The following is a 24,184-nucleotide window of genomic DNA, read 5'->3' as shown; positions in this document are numbered from 1 at the left end:
TAGAATCCCTAACACATTTCCTTTGGTGAACATAAATGACAATATGATCCATCTGGATATTCATGCTACGTTCACTTGAATTTCAGAAGCTGAAGTTTATGGAGCAGAAGGGCACTGAGAAAGATCATATTCACTAACAGGTGCTGATGTGTAGATGTCGCTGCACCGGTTACTGCTGCAAACTGCACCAAGCGTGCAGTACTAAAACTGACTCTATGGTAACAGGAGCATGTACTGAAACACCAGCGTATGTTCAAAAGCAGACTAGAGGTGCCTTGGGATGGCACTTGTCAACTTCCCAACCATGACTTGGCTATTACAAACGACAGGGGCGGAAACACGGTACCTGATCACAGATGACTCAACACTCAGCTCTGTATCTGAGACCACGGTCTGGCGGGCCATGGCCTCTCGGGTAGCCAGCTGTTTCTTTCTTAAGCTCTTCAAGTTGTGAGAAGGTGACCACTCCTGCGAAGCAAAGACAGACATGCCCACAAGTGATCAGTTTCTCTGTCAAAGAACCCTTCCAGAAGAGCTGGGCATACCCGCCATTGCCCAGCGTCACTTATTATTACTACACGTGGATTCACAATTTGTTCTTAGGTTTTACTTTTTTCAGAAAGGTTGAATGAATGCATCTTCATTACAGCTATGGTGGAATACTTTAATGATCTACCTCTATTTCCTTCTACCTCTAATCTTCAATTACAACTTAAGGAAAAAGAGCTTAATGGCCAACTCCAACAGGTTTTAGACTTTTGATGCTTTCATTTTTTACAGAATGAAAATAATACATTTAATGATGGTATCTCCCACTCCTTACCTCCCCACCTCCCCCTTAGGTACACAAGGTAAGATGATCACACTCCTCCAATCATGGACCATTATCATCTGTAGGTCCACCCCAAACCTCTCCTTTTATTTATTTACTCCTGCTTATTCTAATGCATTTAATCTAATATCCTCTCATATGTATAAATTCTTAACATGTAGTTATTTTACATGCACATATTTGTGATCTGCATTAACAGTAGTGTGTTATATATCTCCTCCTGTTTCTAACTCCTTTTACTCAGTGCAATGTATTCAAGTCCCACCTCTGTTGTTTCTGCATGTTATATAACACTCCATAGGTACCTCTGCCAATTTTTAGCCTAGTTTTTTTTTTTTAATTTTTTTTTATTTTTTGCTTTATAACAAATTTAATCAGTTATACATATACATATGTTCCCATATCCCCTCCCTTTTGCGTCTCCCTCCCACCCTCCCTATCCCACCCCTCCAGGCGGTCACAAAGCACCGAGCTGATCTCCCTGTGCTATGCGGCTGCTTCCCACTAGCTATCTACCTTACGTTTGGTAGTGTATATATGTCCATGCCGCTCTTTCACTTTGTCACAGCTTACCCTTCCCCCTCCCCATATCCTCAAGTCCATTCTCTAGTAGGTCTGTGTCTGTATTCCTGTCTTACCCCTATGTTCTTCATGACATTTTTTTCCCTTAAATTCCATATATATGTGTCAGCATAGAGTATTTGTCTTTCTCTTTCTGACTTACTTCACTCTGTATGACAGACTCTAGGTCCATCCACCTCATTACAAATAGCTCAATTTCATTTCTTTTTATGGCTGAGTAATATTCCATTGTATATATGTGCCACATCTTCTTTACCCATTCATCCGATGATGGACACTTAGGTTGTTTCCATCTCCGGGCTATTGTAAATAGGGCTGCTATGAACTAGCCTAGTTTTTAGTTTAGTTTAGTTTCTCAACAAAAGATACCCAGATTGTCTCTATACTCTCCTCACAGCAAATTACAATGCAATCAATATCCTCACACAAGTTCCTGTATGACCAGAAGCTGATCAGCTGGAATACAGAGGATGTCTGTGTTTGCCTAAGTGCTGCCAGTTTGCTCTGCAGAATGGCTTCACTGGTCTAGATACCTATCAGCAGTGCCAAGGAATTCCTATAGCCCATATTACACCCACATGGGATGCTACATGGCTTTACACTTTTTGTGTCTAAAAGGTATATCATGGTTATTTTACTTTGCACATCTCAAAACCGATGAGTTTGAACATTTCTTCACATGCTTGTTGGCCTTTTAGGTTTCCCTGCCATTCATTAACTGCTCACATGCTTGTTCGTCCTTCCACTGGGGCTCCTGTCGCTTCACTGCAGGAGTTCCCACAATACTAATCCCTTAGAGGGATTAGTTAGCCCGTTGTCCATCTTAGACACTGGAAAATTTCTTTTTTCAACTTGTCTGCTATATTTAACCTTGACAATGGTCTGATTCATTGAATAGAAAGCACCAATCTTGATATAATCAAATTCATTCAATTTTTTTGCCTTTTGGTTTGAGCTTCAGATATCCTCTTTTGCCCCCAGAATAGAAAAATATTCTTCTGTATTTGCATTAATTTTATAGCTTTACTTTTTTTTACATTTAGGTCATTAATCCTGTGGAGCCCACCTCTGAATATGGCATTATGCAGAGATCCAGTATTTTTCTCCATAAAGTAAGACAGTTTCCCCAATACTGTCTACTAAACAGTCTGTTCCTCCTCTTGGGTTTGTGAGCTACTTTACTGTACATTCAGTTCCCAAACATTCATGGGTCTGTTAATGAGCTCTTTATTATACTGATCCATTTCTCCTTCTTGGGCCAATATAACATTGCTTTTATTTCTATGGTTTAATAATACGTACTGTATGGGGTAGGATGGGTCCGACCCCCACCCATACTGCCTACATTACTCCTCCTTTTTCAAGGTTGACTATGACCTTTATTTTTCCATAAATATTTTAGAATATGTTTATCATGTTCCTCAAAATATCTAAATTAAATTTTAATTGGAATTTAATATAATATTAGCTTAACCCATCCAAGAAAATAAGAGTTGTCTCCATTTGTTTAGATCATCTTCTCTGAATACACATTTTTAACAAGAAAATACACAGGAGTAATGATTTCAATTCAAGCTAAAGAAAAATATTTACCACATACATACATACCTAAATAAACTGTTTACTTCTTAAACTGTAACTTACCAAAGCAGTTATCACAGGGAAGTTTTTGGACATTTTTCTAAGAATGGTACAGGTCCTAACATCCCATAACTCCAGGGGTTTATCTTTGAATACAACTGCCAAATACTGCCTGAAATAAACAAAATTACTAAATAAACCTCTTTTTTGCAAAAATTTTCACAAGCAGTGCAAATAAAAAGTTCAGTAAATCAGAAAACTCAGATGACACATTCTAAACAAAGAGAATTTAAACTAACCTTTAGCCCTCATGATTAACAGTCCTAAGAAGGTAAAGCTCTAAAATGACCTGTGAGAGCCACATAGCCATAAGGAGGCAAGGAGCCCAGCTCAGAATGATGAGTTCACATCCTGGGGCCACATATTACAATAACCCTCCTGAGGCTCAATTTTCTCATCAACACATGAAAATACCACTACTTACATCAATGGATTGATTGCTACGCAGGTTACGGTAAAAATTAAATGAAAAAGTAAGTAAGGTTTCTATCATGCCGACAGTGAGGAAATGTGACAGAGGAGGAAGATCCCTGTAGCACAGTGTTATCAGAGGACTCCCACTTGATAATTATGTGACCTCAGACAAACCATGTGACCTTTTGAGTTTTATTCTGCTTAGCTTTAACATGGCAACACCTGTCTTACATACCTCACTAAATACTGTAAGGATAAAAAAAAAAAAACGACCAGCACACATGAAAGACTTTTATAAACCGTGATGGATTATACAAATGCAATATGTTACATTTTTTATTATATCTAATATAAAAACAAGTAAAGGCATGTATGTAAATAACTAATATAAAAGAGAATCTGGTAAATGCTATAAAGATTCACTATGAAAGTTGAGATTAATTTTGACAATAGGAAAATGGCATTCTAGGCAGAGTTACAAGTGTGATAAATGGCAAAAGACAGGAAAGGACACAGGGTGTCTGGGGGAACATGCTGTGTGAAATGCAGAGTATGTGAGAGCAATCCTCATGAGAAAGAAGCTAAAATGTGAATTTTGGATTCACATTATAAAATCCCTAAGACACCCTAAAATGCAATGCTAGCATGTGTAGAGATTCATCCTGCAGAGAACAGCAGATCACTGAGTTTTGAAGCAGTGGCGATAATGTGATCAGTTGTTTAAGATGTATTAATTTAGCAGGCTTGTGTAGAGTCAAGACTGACTGGAAATAGAAGAGACTGGAGTCCAAACAGTTTGAGCAATTCTCAAACTTCTTAGTCCCAGGACTCCCTTACATTTAAAAAAATTATTGAGGCTCTCCTCCAAAGAACTTTTGTTCTTATGTGGGTTATACTAACTGATATTTTGCATATGAGAAATTAAACCTACTATAATTATGAACTATATTAATTCACTCAAAATGAAAAAAAGAGAAAATAACTACCAAGATGGTAGATGAAAACATATGCCATATTGGTAATTACATTAAATATGAATAATTTAAACAATGCAATTAGAAGCAAAGATTATCAGATCAAACAGTAAAACAAGTCCCTATTATATGCTCTCTGTAAGAAATCAACTTTAAAGAAAGAGATAAGTTACAAATAGGAGGAAGGAAAAAGATATACCATACAAACACTAGTCAAAAGAAAGCTAGAGTGGCTATACTAATCAGACAAATCAGACAAACTTCTGAACAAAGAATATTACCAAAGACAAACAGGATATTTCACAATGATAAAGAAGTCAATGAATCAAAAGGATATGATAAGCATGGCAGTCAATGAAACAGAAAACAGAAAACCACAGAGAAAAATCAAAGAAACCATAGAAGTTTCTTTGAAAAAATTAATAAAATTGACATAATTTACTATCAGAAATGAAAGAGACATTACTCAGATCACAGAGCCATTAAAAGAATAAGGGAATTATTATGAACAAGCTTTTATCAATAAATTCAACAACTTCGATGAAATGAATGGACAGGTTACTTGAAAGACACCAACTACCAAAGCGTACTCAAGGAAATATATATATGGAACCTGAAGAGTTTGGCATCTATGAAAGAAGATGAATTTATATTTAAAAACTTGACTGCAAAAAAAATTCTAGGCCCAGATGGGTTCCTCAGTGAATTCGCCCTATTTAAGGAAGAAATAATATCAATTCTACACAAACTCGCCTAGAAAAAAGAAGAGGAGGAAATATTTCACAACGCATTTTACAAGGTCATTACCCTGATTCCAAAACCAGTCAAGGATATTACACAAAAACTAGACCAAAATCCTTCATGAACTCAGATGCAAAAATCCCCAATAAAATATCAGTAAATCAAACCCAACAGTATATCAAAATATTAGCAAATCAAATCCACTAATACATCATGACCAAGTGGAGTTTATCCCAGGAATGTCAAGTTTAACATCTGAGAAATCAGGCAATATAATTCACCATATTAAGCCAGCTTAAAGAACAAAACAAAAACACACCAAATGATGACGTCCATAAATGCAGGAAAAGCATATGACAAAATTCAACACCTACTCAATGATACAAAGTTTCAGCAAACTAGGAACAAAAAACTTCCTCAACCTAATAAAGGGCATCTACATGTATCTACAGCAATATCTTTCTAGATATGTCTCCTCAGGCAAGGGAAAGAAAAGCAAAAATAAACAAATGGGATTACATGAAAGTAAAAAGCTTCCGCACAGCAAAGGAAACAATAAATAAAACAAAAAAGACAGCCTACCGAATAGGAGAAGATATTTGCAAATGATATATCCAATAAGGGGTTAATATCCAAAAATATATAAAGAACTCATACAACTCCCCAACAAAAAGACAAACAACCTGATTAAAAACTGGGCAGAGGAGGTGAACAGACTTTTTCCCAAAGACATACAGATTGCACATGAAAAGATGTTCAACATCACTAATTACTTGGAAATGCAAATCAAAACCATAATGAGATATCACTTCACACCTGTCAGAATGGCTATTATCAAAAAGATAAGAAATAAGTATTGGTGAGGACGTGGAGAAGAGGGAACCCTCAGTTGATGGAAATGTAAATTGGTGCAGCCACTATGGAAGACAGTATGAAGATTCCTAAAAAAATTAAGAATAGAACTACCATATGATCCAGTTATCCTACTTCTGGGTATTTATCCAAAGAATATAAAAACACTAATCTGAAAAGATACCTGCATCTCCCATGTTCATCGTCACATTAATTACAACAGCCAAGATACAGAATCAACTTAAGTGCCCATCAACAGAGGAATGGATAAAGAAGATGTGGTGTATATATATATAACAATGGAATATTATTCATCCATAAAAAGAATATCCTGCTATTTGCAACAATGTTAATGGACCAGAAGGGTATTATGCTAAGTGAAATAAGTCAGAGGAAGACAAATACCATGTGATTTTACTCATATGTGGAATATAAAAAAATAAACAATTAAAAAAACAAAATAAACAAACCAAACCAAATAAAAATAAACATGTAGATACAGAGAACAGAGTAGTGGTTACCAGAGGGAAAGAGGTAGGAAAGAGGGCAAAATGGGTAAAGGAGATCAAATGTATGGTGACAGATGGAAAATAAATTTTTGGTGGTGAGCACGCTGTAGGGTACACAGAAGTATAAATACAGTGTTGTACACATGAAGCTCATATAATGTTATAAATAAATATTACCTCAGTAAAAAATTAACTATTTCAGTATATAAATAATAATTGAAAAGAAAAAACACCATTTATAATAGCATCAAAGAAAAAGCAAAAAATAATTCACAAATGATGTGTAAGATCTATAAGCTGGAAACTACACAATATTATTGAAAGAAATTAAAGAAGAACTAAATAAGTGGAGAGATACACCACGTTCATGAATCACAAAACTCGGTAGACGTCAATTCCTCCCCATGTTGATCCATGGATGCAATGCAATGAAAATCAAAATTCTAGGAAGCTTTATGGTAAAACTGATAAGTTGAGTCTAAAGTTTATATGGAAATGCAAAGATCCTCGAAAAGCTAAAGCAATTTTAAAAACAATTTCAGAGTGCTTACTCCTTCTTTCTTTGTTCTTTTGATTAGTTTTCATTGTTTCTGTTGTCAATAATCCTGATTTACATTTATTTTCCCTTGGAACAAAAAACTCAGAAACTTACTGGAATTAGATCTAAATTACAAATAAGGAAAATGAATTCTTTTACTCAGTAAACCCACACTGAGGTGGAAGTTGAAATAAGAATTTCACCAGATAACAAATAACATTTCTCAGTGAGTGACAGGCATTTATATCAACATAGCTATAGTGGAACACAATGGGGTTACTGGTTTTACCAATCTAATGAAATGTTAAGATTCAGATAAGTTACCTTGTCTTTTTAGAAGTGGAGAATTAAAAGCAATAGCAACTTAATTTTGTGATTAAAATATTTTCTTTGATATGGCTGCACATCACAGTTTGCTATCACTAAGAAATTCTATATGCATGCATGCATACTCTCACTTTCTTAAAGATAAAAAAATCCTTGAGATTACCTTGTGATAAGACCAGAGAATTTATTTTTAGGATGACACTTACTTCAGATGAGATACTTTAATCATTTCGATGGGCGATTCATCATTACCTCGTTCACCACGAAAAGCAATGCTCCTACCTTTAATTGCAAATATTAAAGAAAAGGTAAAAAAGCACATAAAACATGTAAGAAACTAAAGGCTGTACCAATGTAATTTGATCAGTGCTACCCTCTATTCCTGTTCACTCTTCCATTTGCTTCTAAGCTGTTTCTAATAATCTAAATTCAAAAGTATTCTCAAGTATTCAAAACTATTACAAGTTAAAGACCAATAGTATATTACTTACATCCAAATATCTACTTTATAAAAAGATATTTTCTTTTTCTATAGAATTTCTTGAAGTCCTTCTGTGGTTTCTTTCAAATAATTTAATCTTAGAAATTTAGAAATACCAATTTCTAAAGTTTTAATGCATCTACGGTAAAGCAACTGCTTACTGTAAAAACTACTCAAAGTAATATAAATATTTTCATGTTTACAAATACTAATTAGTGGAGAAAACACTCTTTGAACAGGTATTTAAGATTTCTTGTCCCATGTGCAAAATACTCAACTACAATATTTTGACATGTTCCTATCAAAAGGTCTCTATAAACTGAAACTGGGGAATATTAAGAATTAGTTAATAGCCAAAGAAGCTAAATGGTTTTCTATAACTTAAAAAATGCAAGTTCTACTTTATGTTTGAATAAATATACATTTTTTTGGCTGCATTGGGTCTTCGTTACTGCGCGTGGGCTTTCTTTAGTTGTGACGAGCGGGGGCTACTCTTCATTGTGGTGTGTGGGCTCTCATTGTGGTGGCTTCTCTTGTTGAAGAGCATGGGCTCTAGGTGCACGGGCTCAGTAGTTGTGGCACACAGGCCCTAGAGCGTGCAGGCTTCAGTAGTTGCGGCGCGTGGTCTCAGTAGTTGTGGCTCGCAGGCTCAGTAGTTGTGGCTCGAGGGCTTAGTTGCTCCACGGCATGTGAGATCTTCCCGGACCAGGGATCGAACCCGTTTCCCCTGCATTAGCAGGTGGATTCTTAACCACTGTGCCACCAGGGAAGTCCCTGAACAAATACATTTTAATATCTTTTCCTAGATTTCTATTACATTAAACAAAAGAGAAAACATACTCAATTCAAAGACAAGTGGATGCCTATATGCCTCCCTGCTCTTCAATGCCATCAAACAGAATCTCACTATTATTATTCACCAAACACCCTACATCCTTTCTTGGCTCTGCTAGTCGGCTGCCCTCCTTAGAAGACAAGGCTGTAAAAGTCTATAATCTATGAATTTAAATGTCCCACCTAAAACATCAGTAACTATTACTTAGAAATTTGTTCCTCAAAAATAAATCTGTGAAAGACAGATTTTAAGTTATCTAACAGTCCTAGACCTGAGCTGATTGGAAAAAAATGAACAGGCATTTTTTTAGTGAATGAATGATACTACAGAACAGCATTTCATCCCTGGGCTCCCATGTAACTACAGTGACCAGTGCCAGTTTATTGAAAACTCAGGAATGTAGGGATAGGGGTCACCAGGCAGGTCATTTCCAATTAGACTAGAGCAACACTGGACTGAAGTGGGGCTAATTCTTTGAGGTTTAGTAACATACTCTGATAAGTAAGAACAACTATAAATTAGAAATATGTATTGAGAATACAAGGAAGCAACCATATATATGATTTATTATACACACAGGTAACTTATTGGTTAAAACTATCTACATATATTCATATTGCTAAGCCATTTAAAAAAAACTCCCCACAATTTTGTAAAAAAAAAAAAAAAAAACTATTTGAAATCATTCCATGTGCTATATATAAAATAATATAAAACCTTCACCTTACTCTATTTTCAAGTTCTTATTTTGAAACTCACTGGGCTATAGGTTTTTAACAATTGTGAACAAGTTACTTTACTGGAATATTTCCTATTGTAAAGTCTTTAAACTCCGAAATTAAGTTTTCCTATTTAGCCAGCCAGAGATTATCAAAAGTTTTAAATTTAAGCATTTAAAAAGAATCCTTATTTATAAGATTTTTAAGGGTTTCCTGCAAAGGCCAAACATTTTTAAAGAGATTCTAATAAAGTGTAACTACAAAGATTGATTTTAACACTGTACCTCTGGTTATCTACAACAATGTATCTGAAAGTACAGCTGATACCATATTTATGAATCTGTCCATTCAGGCTAATGGTCCTCCATTTACCATGCACTTGTGTTAACACAATTTGCATACAAACAATGATGAGTCTTTTCTAAGGCAATTATTATGGGACAACCAAAAAATGAATACATAAACATAGAATATATAAAAATGAATATATAAATGAGAAAAAACTCCAAGGTGAAAGAAAGTACTTTGGAACATGTTTTATAAATAGAAACATCTTTGATCAATATGATGGTACCATTTAAAATATCTTCATAGTCTAAATACACAAACCTGTTGGAAGATCAACCATCTGAAGTTCATTCCTCACTAATCCCATGTTGTTTGGTGTTGAGGTAGAAAAAGAAAGAAAACCAGTTAAACTCGTCCATTCAATACCCCTATAATGAGAAATTAAACAAAGATTAATCTAATATTCTTTTTTTGTTTGAAAAATTTATTTGAAAAATAAGTTTTTTCTATGACCTAAATTTTATTATACAAGTTAATTAAGGAATTATATTAATGACATTTATTTAAGGCTGTATTATCATACATTTCCAACATATATAAAATTATTTCTAATAAAACTTTATCTCCAAATCCAATAAAAAGACAGGTTAGTTATCAGAATTCATAGCACTAAAATAGCTATTAAAATCTGGCAAAGGAGAGGGTCACATCACAGTATTTGCCAAGAATTCCACTGTTTAAAAACAAGTGGTACAGAAATATTCTGAGCAGACTGCTTAAAGTTGAGTACACGTAGGAACTTTATCAAATTTTATCAAAATTCCTAGTTGGTTAGGAAGCAGAAATTCCTGAAGCAAACAATACAAACTGAGCTATTAGATTTGGAAGTGGATGAACGTTCCAAACAGTATGTCAATTAGAGAAAAGCATAAAAGAAAAATCAGACACGTATGACAAGACAGTAACCTATCAACCTAATGCCCTGGGAGTCCCCTTTATTTGGGACTGATAGTAGGTGAGTCTATGTTTTTTTCCCAGTAACATAACTGGCTTCACCATCAATGGAAAATGGGGGGACCCAGGACAAGCGAATTCATCAGAGTCACAAAAAGAAGTGAGAAACACTACTATTACCCTGCATTGCTTACAAGGTAACAGAGCTGGCTGGGAGGAAAGTCTAAACCTCTGTTCTATATGCAATTGCTCATCAGCATTTACAGGACAACCATTTTTAACAATGACATAATGCCTGTGGCTGCTTTCACGATACAATGGCAGGGCTGAGTAATTGTGACAGAAATTTTATGGCCTACAACGCTTAAAATATTTGCCATCTGTCCTTTACAGAAAATGTTTACTGACCTCTGATCTAGTTTTTCCACGTCTACTCCAATTTGAACGCTATTGCTAGATTTAGCATTAATACTGCTCTGAACACGTCTCTCACCTGCCCAAGAAAAAGGTTATCAATACAATGGCTCCTGCATCAAATCCAAACTCTTCTGTGTGACTTCCAAAGCCATTCGGCATCCAACTTACCTCTCAATCATCTGAACCTTGTGTTAAAAAGGTTCAGACGTTAAAAACCTTGCTATTTGAACTAGAGTAGCTTTTCCTCACTGACCCCTGTGTACCCACCTACTTGTCTCTTCTCAGAGGAGCAAAGATAATCCCAAGAGAACTGAAAATAATATTTGCAACAGCAGGGAATTACTGTCGTTATCAATTTATAACTCTTCAAATGTAAAGTTGTGTTGAAACACTCGGATTCGGCTGCTAAAAACGGAGAACTCGTGAGAACTTCCGTGCCTGGAACGACCCCTCTCCTTCCCTCTTCAAATACTATCTAGCATCAAGTCTCGGCTCCAGCACTTCCGAGCTCTGTGCTCCTCTACCTCCCAGCTTCCTCATCTGCTGTGCAGGAGTAATAACACTGAGGGCACAGAGAAGGCCTGGCACAGAGTAAGCACTGTATGTATTCATAATCACCATCAACGATCACTCTTATTTCAAGATCTAACTCAAGCCCTATTTTCTTCATTAGGCCTCCTCATTTACCATACTCAAACCGCAGCTATAGCGACTACAATGTAAGTTGGTTAATTATTCACTGGAAAAGTCCATTTGTCTCGTTGCTCTTTCTTTCCCCGAACACGTAGCACTCATTAATTGTTCTACTGAGAGTGAACAAAAGGAGACAAGAATCGTTTTGAACTTCTGTCCTCTAAATAAGTCTGGTAGCTTCGATCAGACCTGTTGACCCACAGAAACCTTAAGATATACTTTCCAAGTCTTGCTGCTGGCAATCTGAACTGCTTACGCTCCAGCATAGTAATGCCACTACCTCTGGACAGTAAAAATTTCAGTCCTCCCGCTTTTCATTTATTATTTTAAAACTACATCTGTTAGGTACCCCATGTATGCCGGTGCCTGTGCTGTGAAGTACCCAGTACGTGCTAGCGGCCTTGCTAGGCTAGGGAATACAGCTGTGAAGGAGATGGAGGTGACTGTTGTCCTTCAGGAGCCTGCAATCTAGCGGAAAAGAGACATTATACAAGCGCATCCAGTATTATCTATCTCAGAAGAGAACAGTGCTCAGTTCAACAGGAGCTTGTAAGAGTCACATGGAATCTGGTCTCAGGGGCCAGGCTGCGCTTCCTGGGGAAACATTAAAGCTGAGACTCAAAGGGCAAATAGGGTTTTGCCTGAACGCCTCAACAGCTTTCAGTGGAAACAACAGTGTGACTGATGGAGAAGCACTGCAGGAGGCTGTACTCTCTTAGAAGGGAGGTACCATGTCCTGTCTCTCTAAGCACATGACAGGCACTCAGCAAATTCCATTAGATTAAAAGAATGATGTCCCAAAAAAGCCTACCGTGCCTCCTTATGTTTCTAAGTGCCGTACATATTCAGAGAAGTGCTTTCCCCCCAGTTTACAGGATGTCCCAGTGTTCAGGATATAGCAGAACATGGGTGGCTGCTTATTTATAATCAAGCACCACGAGTGTGCTGCCTTTGAGCAGATTCCAGCAGCAGCCTGTACATCTGACTCCTACTGATCAACTAAAGAAAATAAAAATCAAGTTGGACTTCAAAGGGTATTAGATAGGAGGGGATTATTTCTCAAAAGAAAAGAATAAAAACTCTTGTCAAACACAGCTGAGCACAACACTGCTCCCAGGATTAGAAAACCACTGTCTAGGTTTAACCACACATTGAGCTCTATAAAAACGCTTAAGAACAGCAGCTCATTTTCTGACTGTCTAAGTTTGTTCTGTAGCATTCCTTGCTACTGAACAATCGTAACCTTAGAATCTACCAACAGGTATTCAGTGTTCTGACTCCTACAGATTCCCAAGTTGGGCCTGTTCACCTGCACTGGAGTGCTACCTTAGCTGCTTCTCAACACTGGGTGGCTGGAGGGAGCAAACACTTTCTGAAAGGTCTTGAAGTTCCACCGTTATATGAAACTAACTTTGCAAATGTACAGACAGACAAAATAGAGATCATTTTACTTTCCACAAATGACTCAATGTACTCAAAGCAATACTGAGTCAATCAGTGTTTTGATACCCAAATAAACTACTGTTTTAACAATTTCTGACACTGAAAATAGTATTGGGCTACATTATTGTAATTTTAGCTTATTGGACAAAGACACCAACTAATAATATAAGAACTCTAATAATCTAAGAAAACCTATATGTACCACTCTACATTATTTACTTCTAGGTATCTTCCACTGGATTATAAGCCTCCCAGGTTTTCTCTGTTTACAGGTATACAGAAGAGGCTCAATATACATTTCATATTTGTAAAGCATAACTGGTTAAAACACCATAGCTTTCAAAAAAAGCATAGATGCAACTATCTGTAGTTAGGCAGTACCAGGCCATATGTATGCTAAAGACTGAAGTACTTAAGATGAAGTGGTTTTTGAAAACACTTTTAGTACTAAGTAGAAAAATAACTTTCTAAAGTTGGCCTTTAATTTGCATGTGAGTATCTAGAATATATTGGGTTTATTGCTAATAAGTTCAGCAATTTTTATAACACATCTGTGAAAGTTTCATAATGGCTTTTAATTGTAATACTATAATTGCATTAATTGAAACACAAAGACAGCAGTGTTTTAGCATCCTCTTGGGCACCATCTCTGGATGTAAAATGTGAATTATCTTCAAAATGGCAATTAAGAGGGAAAATTTATATTTGAAAAAATGGAGCATATTTGTGTGATTGTTCACAACACTAGCCTGATTGAGTAGCATACCCTTAGAGTTATTTGGTACCCCAAGTAACACATTATAAGTAATTTTGGTGTCAATAACAAATATTATCATAACATGTGTAAGTCTTGTACTTAGTGACATCTAGGGCCTGAACAATCCAGGATAACAATCTTACTTACAGCAAATAGCTCACTGATTAACTAGCTATTTTGTCTTTATTAAACATTACATACTGTGGTGATCATTTCACAATATATACAAGTATTGAATTATTACATTGTACATCTGAAACTAATATGTTATATCTCAACTGTACCTCAATATAAATAAACAAACAAACAAATAAATCAAATAAATCAATAAGATTTCAGTGAAAAAAATGACAATGTGCTTGATTTTCCAGAAGCATGTACCAAATTCCTGGCATTAATCCCAGCTTAGTCAACATTTTTATCTTATTGCCAAAATGTTTCCAACTAATCTATGTGAATTTTTTGGCTGGAGATTTAGCACATGTATCCTAAGAGCTCAGTTCTGAAGCCTGAAACGCCTGAATTGAATTCCATGTACCTTTTCATGACTCCACAATACTCAGTTTCTTCTTCTGTAAATTGGGAATAATAATAGTGCCTACTGCATAGAGTTGTAGTGAGGATTCAATGAAACAATGCCTGTGAAGTATTAACACTTAACATAATCCTTAGAACAAATACTGATGAAATGGTGAGTTTTGACTGATTGGTGTTTGCCAAAAAAGGGAACACTGCACACAAAAGCCAGGGGTGAAGGGAAATGTCAAGAGAAGAAACGCATACAGGAAAGAAAGGAAGAGAGAAGGTATCAGTGGCAGCAGGGACTACTGGAAGGAGAGAGAAAAGATGAACAGCTTGGAAGGATCCAAGCAGTTACCTGTGTCTCTGCACCCCAAAAGCCTAACTTTTTTTTTTTTTTTTTTTTTGCGGTATGCGGGCCTCTCACTGTTGTGGCCTCTCCCATTGTGGAGCACAGGCTCCGGACGCGCAGGCTCAGCGGCCATGGCTCACGGGCCCAGCCGCTCCAGGGCATGTGGGATCTTCCCGGACCGGGGCACGAACCCGTGTCCCCTGCATCGGCAGGCGGACTCTCAACCACTGCGCCACCAGGGAAGCCCAAGCCTGACACTTTTGAAGACATTACTCTGCCATGTAGATGTATTTAGGGAGATACTGTAGGGGGGGCATAGCATAAGGTGGCGATAAACAGTCACTCAGGCTATACCAAAAAATCATGCACTTGAAAGAATAAGGCAACATAAACTCTTCAGAAATTTCCATCACAATCAGAAGTTGTGATACTTCAAGGGTTGACCCTTCCCCATTTAGAAAACGCATTTATTCCAAAGAATGTGCACACTAAGGGTTCACTAAGAATTTTAACATACACATGAAAACTATAGAAAGCAAGAGTCATCTTTCTGTCCTGTTAGCCTTCCCTCAGATACCTCTGCATACAGAGAACTCATAAAACAGATCACATCTCAAAATGAAAGAATAAATGAGATTAATTAACAATTAAAATGACCTTATTCAAATTTTTCACGAGCAGTCCTACTGAGGGATCTTTACAGAAAAGGAAAACAAACTATATAAACCGGAACAAGGGAACAGAGTGATATCCAGGGAGAAAATAGCCTTGGCCTTAGGAGAAATAAATAAGATGCAGAAATAAAGTGAGAAAAAAATTCTCCACTGCATAATGTTCTCTACAAAGTAAACAATTAGTACTCGGCCTTGATGAACAAAGCCATTAGTTGGACGTGAATATGCATTACTCAAAGTTTTCAGTCAAATAATCACCACTGCAGAGTATTCAGTGTAGAAAAGTCCACAAGAACTTTTTTCTGGCATTACATGTTTATGATCTCAATATCCCAATGACAGACTCACCTGACTTCACACGAGTGGATGCTTAACTCCTTGTGCAGCAGCCCACTGGTGAGATGGTACACCAGGACAGAACCGTTACTTGTACCTATTATAATGACATAATAGAGGAGAATTAATCTAGTGGAAGTTCCAAATCTAACAAAAGTCTTTTCTCAAGATTTCAATTATTTTACAACATCTATATTTTATAAAAGGAACCCAAGCTAGGTGTGAAGAAAGAGTAAATTTCTTTGTCTTCCCTCTCATCAAAAATGGGCTTAGGGACTTCCCTGGTGGCGCAGTGGTTGAGAATCCGCCTGCCAATGCAGGGCACACGGGTTCAAGCCCTGGTCCGGGAAGATCCCACATGCCACGGAGCAGCTAAGCCCGTGCGCCACAACTACTGAGCCTGCGCTCTAGAGCCTGCGCGCCACAACTACTGAGCCCGCGTGCCACAACTACTGAAGCCTGCGCACCCAGAGCCCAAGCTCTGCAACAAGAGAAGCCACTGCAATGAGAAGCCCGCGCACCACAACGAAGAGTAGCCCCCGCTCGCCGCAACTAGAGAAAGCTTGTGCGCAGCCATGAAGATCCAACATCAAAGACCCAATGAAGCCAAAAATAAATAAACAAATAAATAAATTTATAAAAAAAAAATGGGCTTAATCTCATGTGCTCTGTAATCTTACCTAAATCCAAGGACAGATTTTCAAAGACTTCACAACCTAATTCAATACACACAAAATCTGAAGATGCACCTTGTTAAGCTTTTTGAATGTTTATTATAACTGATCCTCAAAAAGGAAACCTAGCAGAACTCATTAACCAGATTTTTCTAGTTTTCTTTACAAAGATTTTGGTTTTGCTCTGTCTTTAACATTAAATACATCATAAAGTAAAGCAAAGTACAGTGGCCCTCTGTGGATTTTACAGTTAAAGAAGCCTGAGTTTAAGCCCTGGCTCTGCCCTATACTCTTGCACATTACTTGTCCACACTAAATTTGTGTTAGTATCCCTTTAACATGGGAATAATGGAAAATCTATTTGTTGGAGATTAACTGAGAAACATACGTAAAACACTTAGTACAACACTCGGCACAAAGTAAGTACATGATTATTACTATTTCTGTTATCATTGTAATTATGATTTGTAGTTATTATTATGCCTAAAGCTTTTCATGGTCTCAGGTAGTATGTTTAAATTTTAATTAGAAGGGACATGGCCACTTGAGAAAGTAATACTTTCTTGAGAAAGTAATGTTTCAGCCCTTAACATGCTTTTATAAGTCAAGCAAGAAAAGTGAACAATGTAAGTGGTTGCACAATCACTTTCTCACTGCACATGACTTAAAAGAATTAACGGATTCATACAAAGCAATAGAATGTAGAAATAATAATATAATAAGTGTAAAAATGTTAGGCAATTTCCAATTTTAGCTAACTTGCTGAATTAAAGCTTCAGAAATTTCTTGCAAAACTATTCTAGATGGGCTTCCCTGGTGGCGCAGTGGTTGAGAGTCTGCCTGCTAATGCAGGGGACACGGGTTCGAGCCCTGGTCTGGGAGGATCCCACATGCCACAGAGTAACTAGTCCCATGAGCCACAACTACTGAGCCTGCGCGTCTGGAGCCTGTGCTCCGCAACAGGAGAGGCCGCAATAGTGAGAGGCCCACACACCGCGATGAAGAGTGGCCCCCGCTTGCCACAACTAGAGAAAGCCCTCGCACAGAAATGAAGACCCAACACAGCAAAAATAAATTAATTAATAAACTCCTACCCCCAACATCTTTAAAAAAAAAAAAAAACTATTCTAGAGAAATACAGTATTACACTTGGTTACATTTATCACCTATTCTACAGTATCTTCTAGTACTGAGAAAATATCTAAAGAATTACTAAAACTTTTCAATTATCAGATGTTCATAATAATCATATGATTTCTACATTCTGTACATTTTGATGATGTTGAAACTATGATTTAATATTTAAGGGGCCCAAGAAGAAGTAATTCTGGTTGAACTCTGCTTCTCTTTCCTAATGACTCTGCAAGACTTTAGGCACTTATATTTTTTGCTTTTACTTTGTTATTATACTAAATTCAATAAATGACTTGCTATTCACTATATACCAGCACAATACAGCTTATTCTACAATGGAAATCTCAGAGCCTGACTCAGCTCTTGTTATCTAGCTATCCCAAGAAGTAATTTTCTCCAAGAAATTAATAAAATCCTAATTGAAAGAGAAGGTATATTGACATTGTACAGAGATGTACACATTATGTACACTGACAAACCCCAATTGAAACCTCAACGAGAAGTTTAATATGAATCAATAGTTTCTAAAATAAAAATTAAACATCTTTCTGCATTTATATAAATCTGCACACCTGTAAACACAGACCACTGAACCTTAAAATTCAAATCACTTTCAAAAGATAATAATGGAAAAAATGGGAAAATAAGAGTAGTGCCAAACAGTAATACTCAAACAAGCCATTAGGGCTCACAAGTCAGCCATTAAGTTGAGACACACTGGCCATAAGGTCAGGTTTTCATTTTAGGAAAAAAAAGAATCACAAATCACATGTTTGTAGACCTTCTGGGAAAAAGCCAGAAGTCAAACCAATACCATCTTAAGAAAAATGTTGACAATTTCAAACAAATATATTATTGTTCAAAATTTTTGAGAAATGAATTTTAACCTTATATATTTAGTAGCAAATAGAAATTTGGTCCTTTCTGTAAAAGAAATCAGGTTAATCCCATTACCATGAAATTACTGTGACAGCAAGTTGAAACCCAGACCAATTTTTTTATCTACAACATAAAAATATGCAATTTCAATCCAAAAGGCAAATCTTTAGTTTATAAAGACAACAGCCACTTTAAACACAATAAAACCAGGTTTAACATACAATTCTTAGCACATGAAGAACCTTGCTATTATTAAACTATTAAGTGTGACTATATTATTAGTTAACAAAAACTCACAACAAAATGACATGCACAGGAAGAGCTTGAGATGGTCCAAGAAAAGACAAGGAGTCTGGTTTCAGCATTACACAGGGACCTTCCTCCTGACATTTTAGAGATGTACCCATGGTGTCAGGGTCTCTGTCATCTGGTGTCAGGTGAATGAGTTATCATTGTGATTAAAAAAGATTAACAGAACAGAAAAAAAAAGTATTCCAAGATGAGTATTTATACAATTTCATTTAGCCTCTTCCTCCTCTTAAAGCATTTTAAAGGAGAATAAAGGATTTTCTAGTAACCAGGAAACTTAAATATCTTAAAAATGTAAAATAGACATTAAGAATTTAAAAAAGAACAGGTCCAATACTCACCAACAGCTAGCAATGGCTGATACATCTTGATATTTTTTGTGGTCAATGGTGGGCACATACGGATAGCAAACTGTGGTGAGGGCAGTCCTGAAAGCAGACCTGTTAGCAGGAATTTGAGCTGCACTTCCTGCAGAATGGAGCCTTTGGGATGTTCTTCCCCAGCAATTGCACTTTGCCCTGATTTGTAATAAAAAATACAAATATGTTAATTATAACATACGCTGTTCTTAAAAGTCTAAAGGAACTTTACAGTGGAAGTATACTCTTCAGGTCTAGAAGGTGTAATGTAGCACTCTAGTGCCTGTAGCTATACACCGAGTCTTACTTGGCTATGGGACTTAAACTGCATCATCTAATATCTCAAAGGATAGATTACTCCAGAGTATTGCTATCCAGAATCCAGGGACCTTTGTCTCCTAAGAAACACCATTTTAGCCAAAGTTCCTGGTATTAGGGCATCCAAGACAAATCAAGAGGACTAGGGTTAGAGAACAGTTTCTGTAGCATGAGATATTACAGAGCATTCCTGTCTTACTGCCTTTCTAAAGGGTTACTTTTCAAGCTGATGCTCTTTAAAGTGCACATAAAATGGACCTAGAATCTGCCATACAGAGTGAAGTAAGTCAGAAAGAGAAAGACAAATACCATATGCTAACACATATATATAGAATTTAAGAAAAAAAAATGTCATGAAGAACCTAGGGGTAAGACAGGAATAAAGACACAGACCTACTAGAGAACGGACTTGAGGACACGGGGAGGGGGACACTTTGACAAAGTGAGAGAGTGGCATGGACATATATACACTACCAAACGTAAAATAGCTAGCTAGTGGGAAGCAGTCGCATAGCACAGGGAGATCAGCTCGGTGCTCTGTGACCACCTAGAAGGGTGGGATAGGGAGTGTGGGAGGGAGGGAGACACAAGAGGGAAGAGATATGGGAACATATGTCTATGTATAACTGATTCACTTAGTTACAAAGCAGAAACTAACACACCATTGTAAAGCAATTATACTCCACTAAAGATGAATAAAAAAAAATTGGTAATCACAAATAGCAGGTTCAAAGAACTCATTTAGATTTCTAATAAGAAATCTTAATGTGTCAATGTAATTACAACATTTAAGCTTTATAATTACATATTCTTACATAAATAAAATAAAATTTAAATACATACTTATAATTACTAATATATAATATATAAACTGTCACTAGTGACAGTTAAGTCTTAAATGGCATTATTTTTAGATACAGCGTTCGTACTTAGGTTATCAAATTTCAAACTAAAAAGATGATTCAAATCAAAACCATTCATAAAATGTGAATACAAAGTGTGCAACAAAATCAAAACCATTCACTAATAAGGGTATAAAAATTTTCTTCCTTTAAAGCACTACTGAATACTGGGATAAAGCTGTCAAAAGTACGTATCAGGAATATGTGTGAGTATATATATATATGTACACACACACACACACACACACACATTGTGAAAGGGAAGAATGAAATAATTACTAGGAGTGGGTGACGGGATTCTAACTAAACCTTTTAAAGCTGTAAAGTTGTTTTAGTAATAATGTTATTGTAAAATCGGTAAGATACACAGAAAAAAAGGGCATCAATTGAATCCAAATAAATGATCCCTTAGGATAAGCCATACAATTGGTATCAATCTTTAGTAACAAAGATGGGGTCTAAAGGAATGGCAAGTTCCACAGGTAGGTACCATGTTTACCAACCCTTGGCAGCTTGGAGTTCACTTCAGGAAACTGTCATATTTCTCTTCAAGCATCTTCCATGTGAGGTGATTCACGAAGTAGGGCAGATTAGGCCTTACTAAGCAGCAGCCTTTACCCAATGAATATAAATCAGGCCTCTGTATTTAACTGAATTGCTTTCAATTACCACTAAGTACATAGTGAATTTCAAATTAAAAGTTTAATTAAAAGTTTTAATTAAAATGTTTTCAAGTAACAAATATTTATTTAATACTTTTAAATCAACAACACTGTCAAGAACTGCTATACAATCTGTATCATTTTGTCTCCTAAAAAAGGTAAGTTATACCACTTAGATACCTAAACAGCATAAAATTACAAATTCCTACAGGTTTTGTATTACTGATGAGTTCTGTGCGTGTGTGTTTATAATTCTTTTCACTTTAATATTTTATATTAAGTGCAGACAAGGTCAATTAACTTGGAAAATTGTGTAACTAATAAAATAAATTTTGCAAAACAATTATGTGTCTCAACTTCCTCATATGGATTTATGTCTAGAAGGTGAAAAGAATTTTAAGTATAAAAGTTAGTGTCACTGAGCACAAGGATTCCACAGCTGGCAGGAATTGTGAGAATACCAGGTCTGGAGAGGTCAGGTCTTGCTTAGATTACGGTGAAGCAGCCGGGACTAGATGCCACGGCCAAGGAGCAGACTCCAGACTGGGATGACGAGGTTCACACTTCCACTTATTGGCTGTGTAGTCTGGGGCAAGTTTTTTAATCCCCCTGGGTCTCAGTTCCCACATACATAAAATGGAAATAATAATAGTACCACTTTGTAGGGTTGTTGAGCTAATACTTAAGAGAATTTGGCACAGTATTTAACATAGTATTAAGCACTCAATGTCATCTCTGATTAAGAAGATTAATAAGTTAATGCTCTTTCTAGTATATCATGGATCTTTACAGCATTTAAACAAAAGAGCCTAGTAAATAATATCCATTTTCAATCACACTGTGGGAGAACAAATAATGATAAAGAAAATCCTTTATAAACCACTAGCCACAATTTTAAAAGAATTAGACGTCAGCACTGCTTGGCATATTTACAATTTCTAGTTGTATATATTTGAAACCACCAATCCTCATTCTTCCTTGAATATATAGTGGTCCTATAATAATTAAATAACTTTGAAGCAATATATTATCTGCAAATAAATATTTGTTGAAGTAAGAATTCCCAACGTGAAAATAAGAAAATGTAAGTCAAGAAGTTAAGATGATTTTTTTCTAATACTGCTCGGTTACTTTATTCCTTCAATAAATATTTATCACACTTCTAGAATGTGCAAGGCCCTGGGCTGAGTGCTGGGGATGCAAAGCTGAATCAAGCACTGTCCCACCCTTGTGAAGCTTATAATTTACTGTAGGGAAACAAACAAGTAAAATCACAACTACAATCAGCTGATGACTATTAGGGACCACATAAATCAGGCTTGGGAGATTAAAGAAAGCAACACCTGAGCTGAATTTTGAATAAGGAGTAGGAGAAACGGAGCGAGAGGAAGAGTGTGTTCAATTCTGAGCTGAGGGAGCAGTGAGCATGGAGGAGGAGATATGGTATTGCCCAGCAAGGGCTACATATGCAGCATCCAGATGCCTCACGCCATCTCTTTCATGTGGATCAGAGTCCCTCACGAATGAACATTTTCTAATTCCAGCACTACAATAACAGTATATACTACTTCAGGTACTATTATGCTTAAATATTTTATACCCCTCTGATTTATTTAGGAAAGAATAAGTCTACATTTTAGTTTTCTGAAGTATTAACTTTGACTTTATAATAACTGCAGCCACTGACTATTAATTTTGTCCTTCAAAAAGTATACCTAACATGGAAGTGAGAGAAAAAAAAAAAGCAGTTTACCAATCATGTTATCTAAGGAGAGGTCTGGGAGCTTATTCTGTAGCACTCCTACAGGAATTCCACAGAAAGACACGGGTGAATATAAAGGTGACACGCCAGAACTACTGCAAAGACATAATAATTAGATGGTTCTTACATATTTAAAACCTGGTTCTTACATATTTAAAACCTGCATCACATGTTAGTAACTCAAAATACTAATTTTAGATCATAGTATTCTATCAATTTTTACAGCATTCATTAATCTAACCCATAGGTGAAATATCTCTAGCAGGTTTACATAATCTCCTAATAATCTAAAGTCTTAATTATCAATTTAAAAATATTTTTTTCAGAAAACAGGTTCTGCTATTTTTATATGATTCTGGTAATCTAAAGAAAGGGGGAAACAAAGCAAAACAAAAAAGAGGTCCTATTGGTTCACTTACCTGTTCCGTGAACTTCGATTACACACGGCAGACTTCAGTTCCCATATCATAACCCTGCCGTCACTCACTATGAGGGCAGCTGCATTCTCATTGACAGGACAACACACCATACTGAAGGGACGGACAGTTTTTGTCACCCTGATTGCGTCACACTGGCTTCGTAAATCATAGGTAAGCTCCTGGACAGGATCTGGATCTTAACACAGTATAGTTTTCTTTTAAATATTAGACAGCAACCATATCAATGTCACTGGTGCTTGTTTTAATTTAAATAATACCTCAACCAAAAAGGATATCATCCCTTCACTAATGCAAAGTTTGTCAAAAATGGCTTCCCTGTTTACAATTACTAATTTCTTCAGGATATAAAGATAATTTACTTAATGACCGTCTACACCAAGTTTAATTTCCAAAATAACAATTACTATCAAAATAGTCTATTTAATATTTTTAAAATAAAGAAAATTCTTTGAAAAAGGATCAACAGTAATATATGATTAAATAATGAACAGTGCACTTGTAGCCCAACATAATTTACTGTGGTCTACAATAAGCCTGAAAATAATTATACTTTATAAAAGATGTGAAAGTCACTTTCACCTTTACATAGTACATCATTCCATAAAAACATTAGTTTTGTTCTCCAGGATAAGATTGAAACTGACAACTGAATGCCCTGGAGACTTATTAACCTGTTACTTTACCATGGAAATCCTAAAGCAAAGGGGTGTAATAATAAAGGTATATACAAGGTTGGACTTGTGCTAAAGAAATAATCACAAAAGATAACATCCACTTAGCTCATGGATATAATCAAGAAGGGATTACAAAATATTACTATCTTTGCAGCATACAAGAGGTGCACTGTTATAACACTCAGAGATTATC

General features: G+C 36.1%; 1 protein-coding gene across 3 annotated transcripts in view; it reads right to left on the bottom strand.

Annotated features, from left to right (window-relative positions):
• Positions 1-24,184, bottom strand: part of WDR11 (WD repeat domain 11) — a 56,102-nt gene that overhangs the window by 17,277 nt on the left and 14,641 nt on the right. For 2 of the 3 annotated variants that reach the window (XM_082635959.1, XM_082635961.1), the window contains 8 exons: positions 23,297-23,492; positions 22,869-22,972; positions 19,216-19,392; positions 15,891-15,975; positions 10,055-10,161; positions 7,617-7,692; positions 3,059-3,167; positions 347-468 (listed from right to left, as the gene is read on the bottom strand). In XM_082635959.1, the coding sequence (XP_082492085.1) occupies positions 347-468; positions 3,059-3,167; positions 7,617-7,692; positions 10,055-10,161; positions 15,891-15,975; positions 19,216-19,392; positions 22,869-22,972; positions 23,297-23,492 (976 nt within the window). The remainder of the gene's footprint in view (positions 1-346; positions 469-3,058; positions 3,168-7,616; positions 7,693-10,054; positions 10,162-15,890; positions 15,976-19,215; positions 19,393-22,868; positions 22,973-23,296; positions 23,493-24,184) is intronic. The other variant, XM_082635960.1, reaches the window with a different exon arrangement.

This window comes from Mesoplodon mirus, assembly GCF_964341445.2.
Source record: "Mesoplodon mirus genome assembly, chromosome: 2".
NCBI classification, from domain to species: Eukaryota; Metazoa; Chordata; class Mammalia; order Artiodactyla; family Ziphiidae; genus Mesoplodon; species Mesoplodon mirus.
The sequence above is the reverse complement of the archived record's forward strand: the minus strand, read 5'-3'. Positions and strand labels throughout refer to the sequence as shown.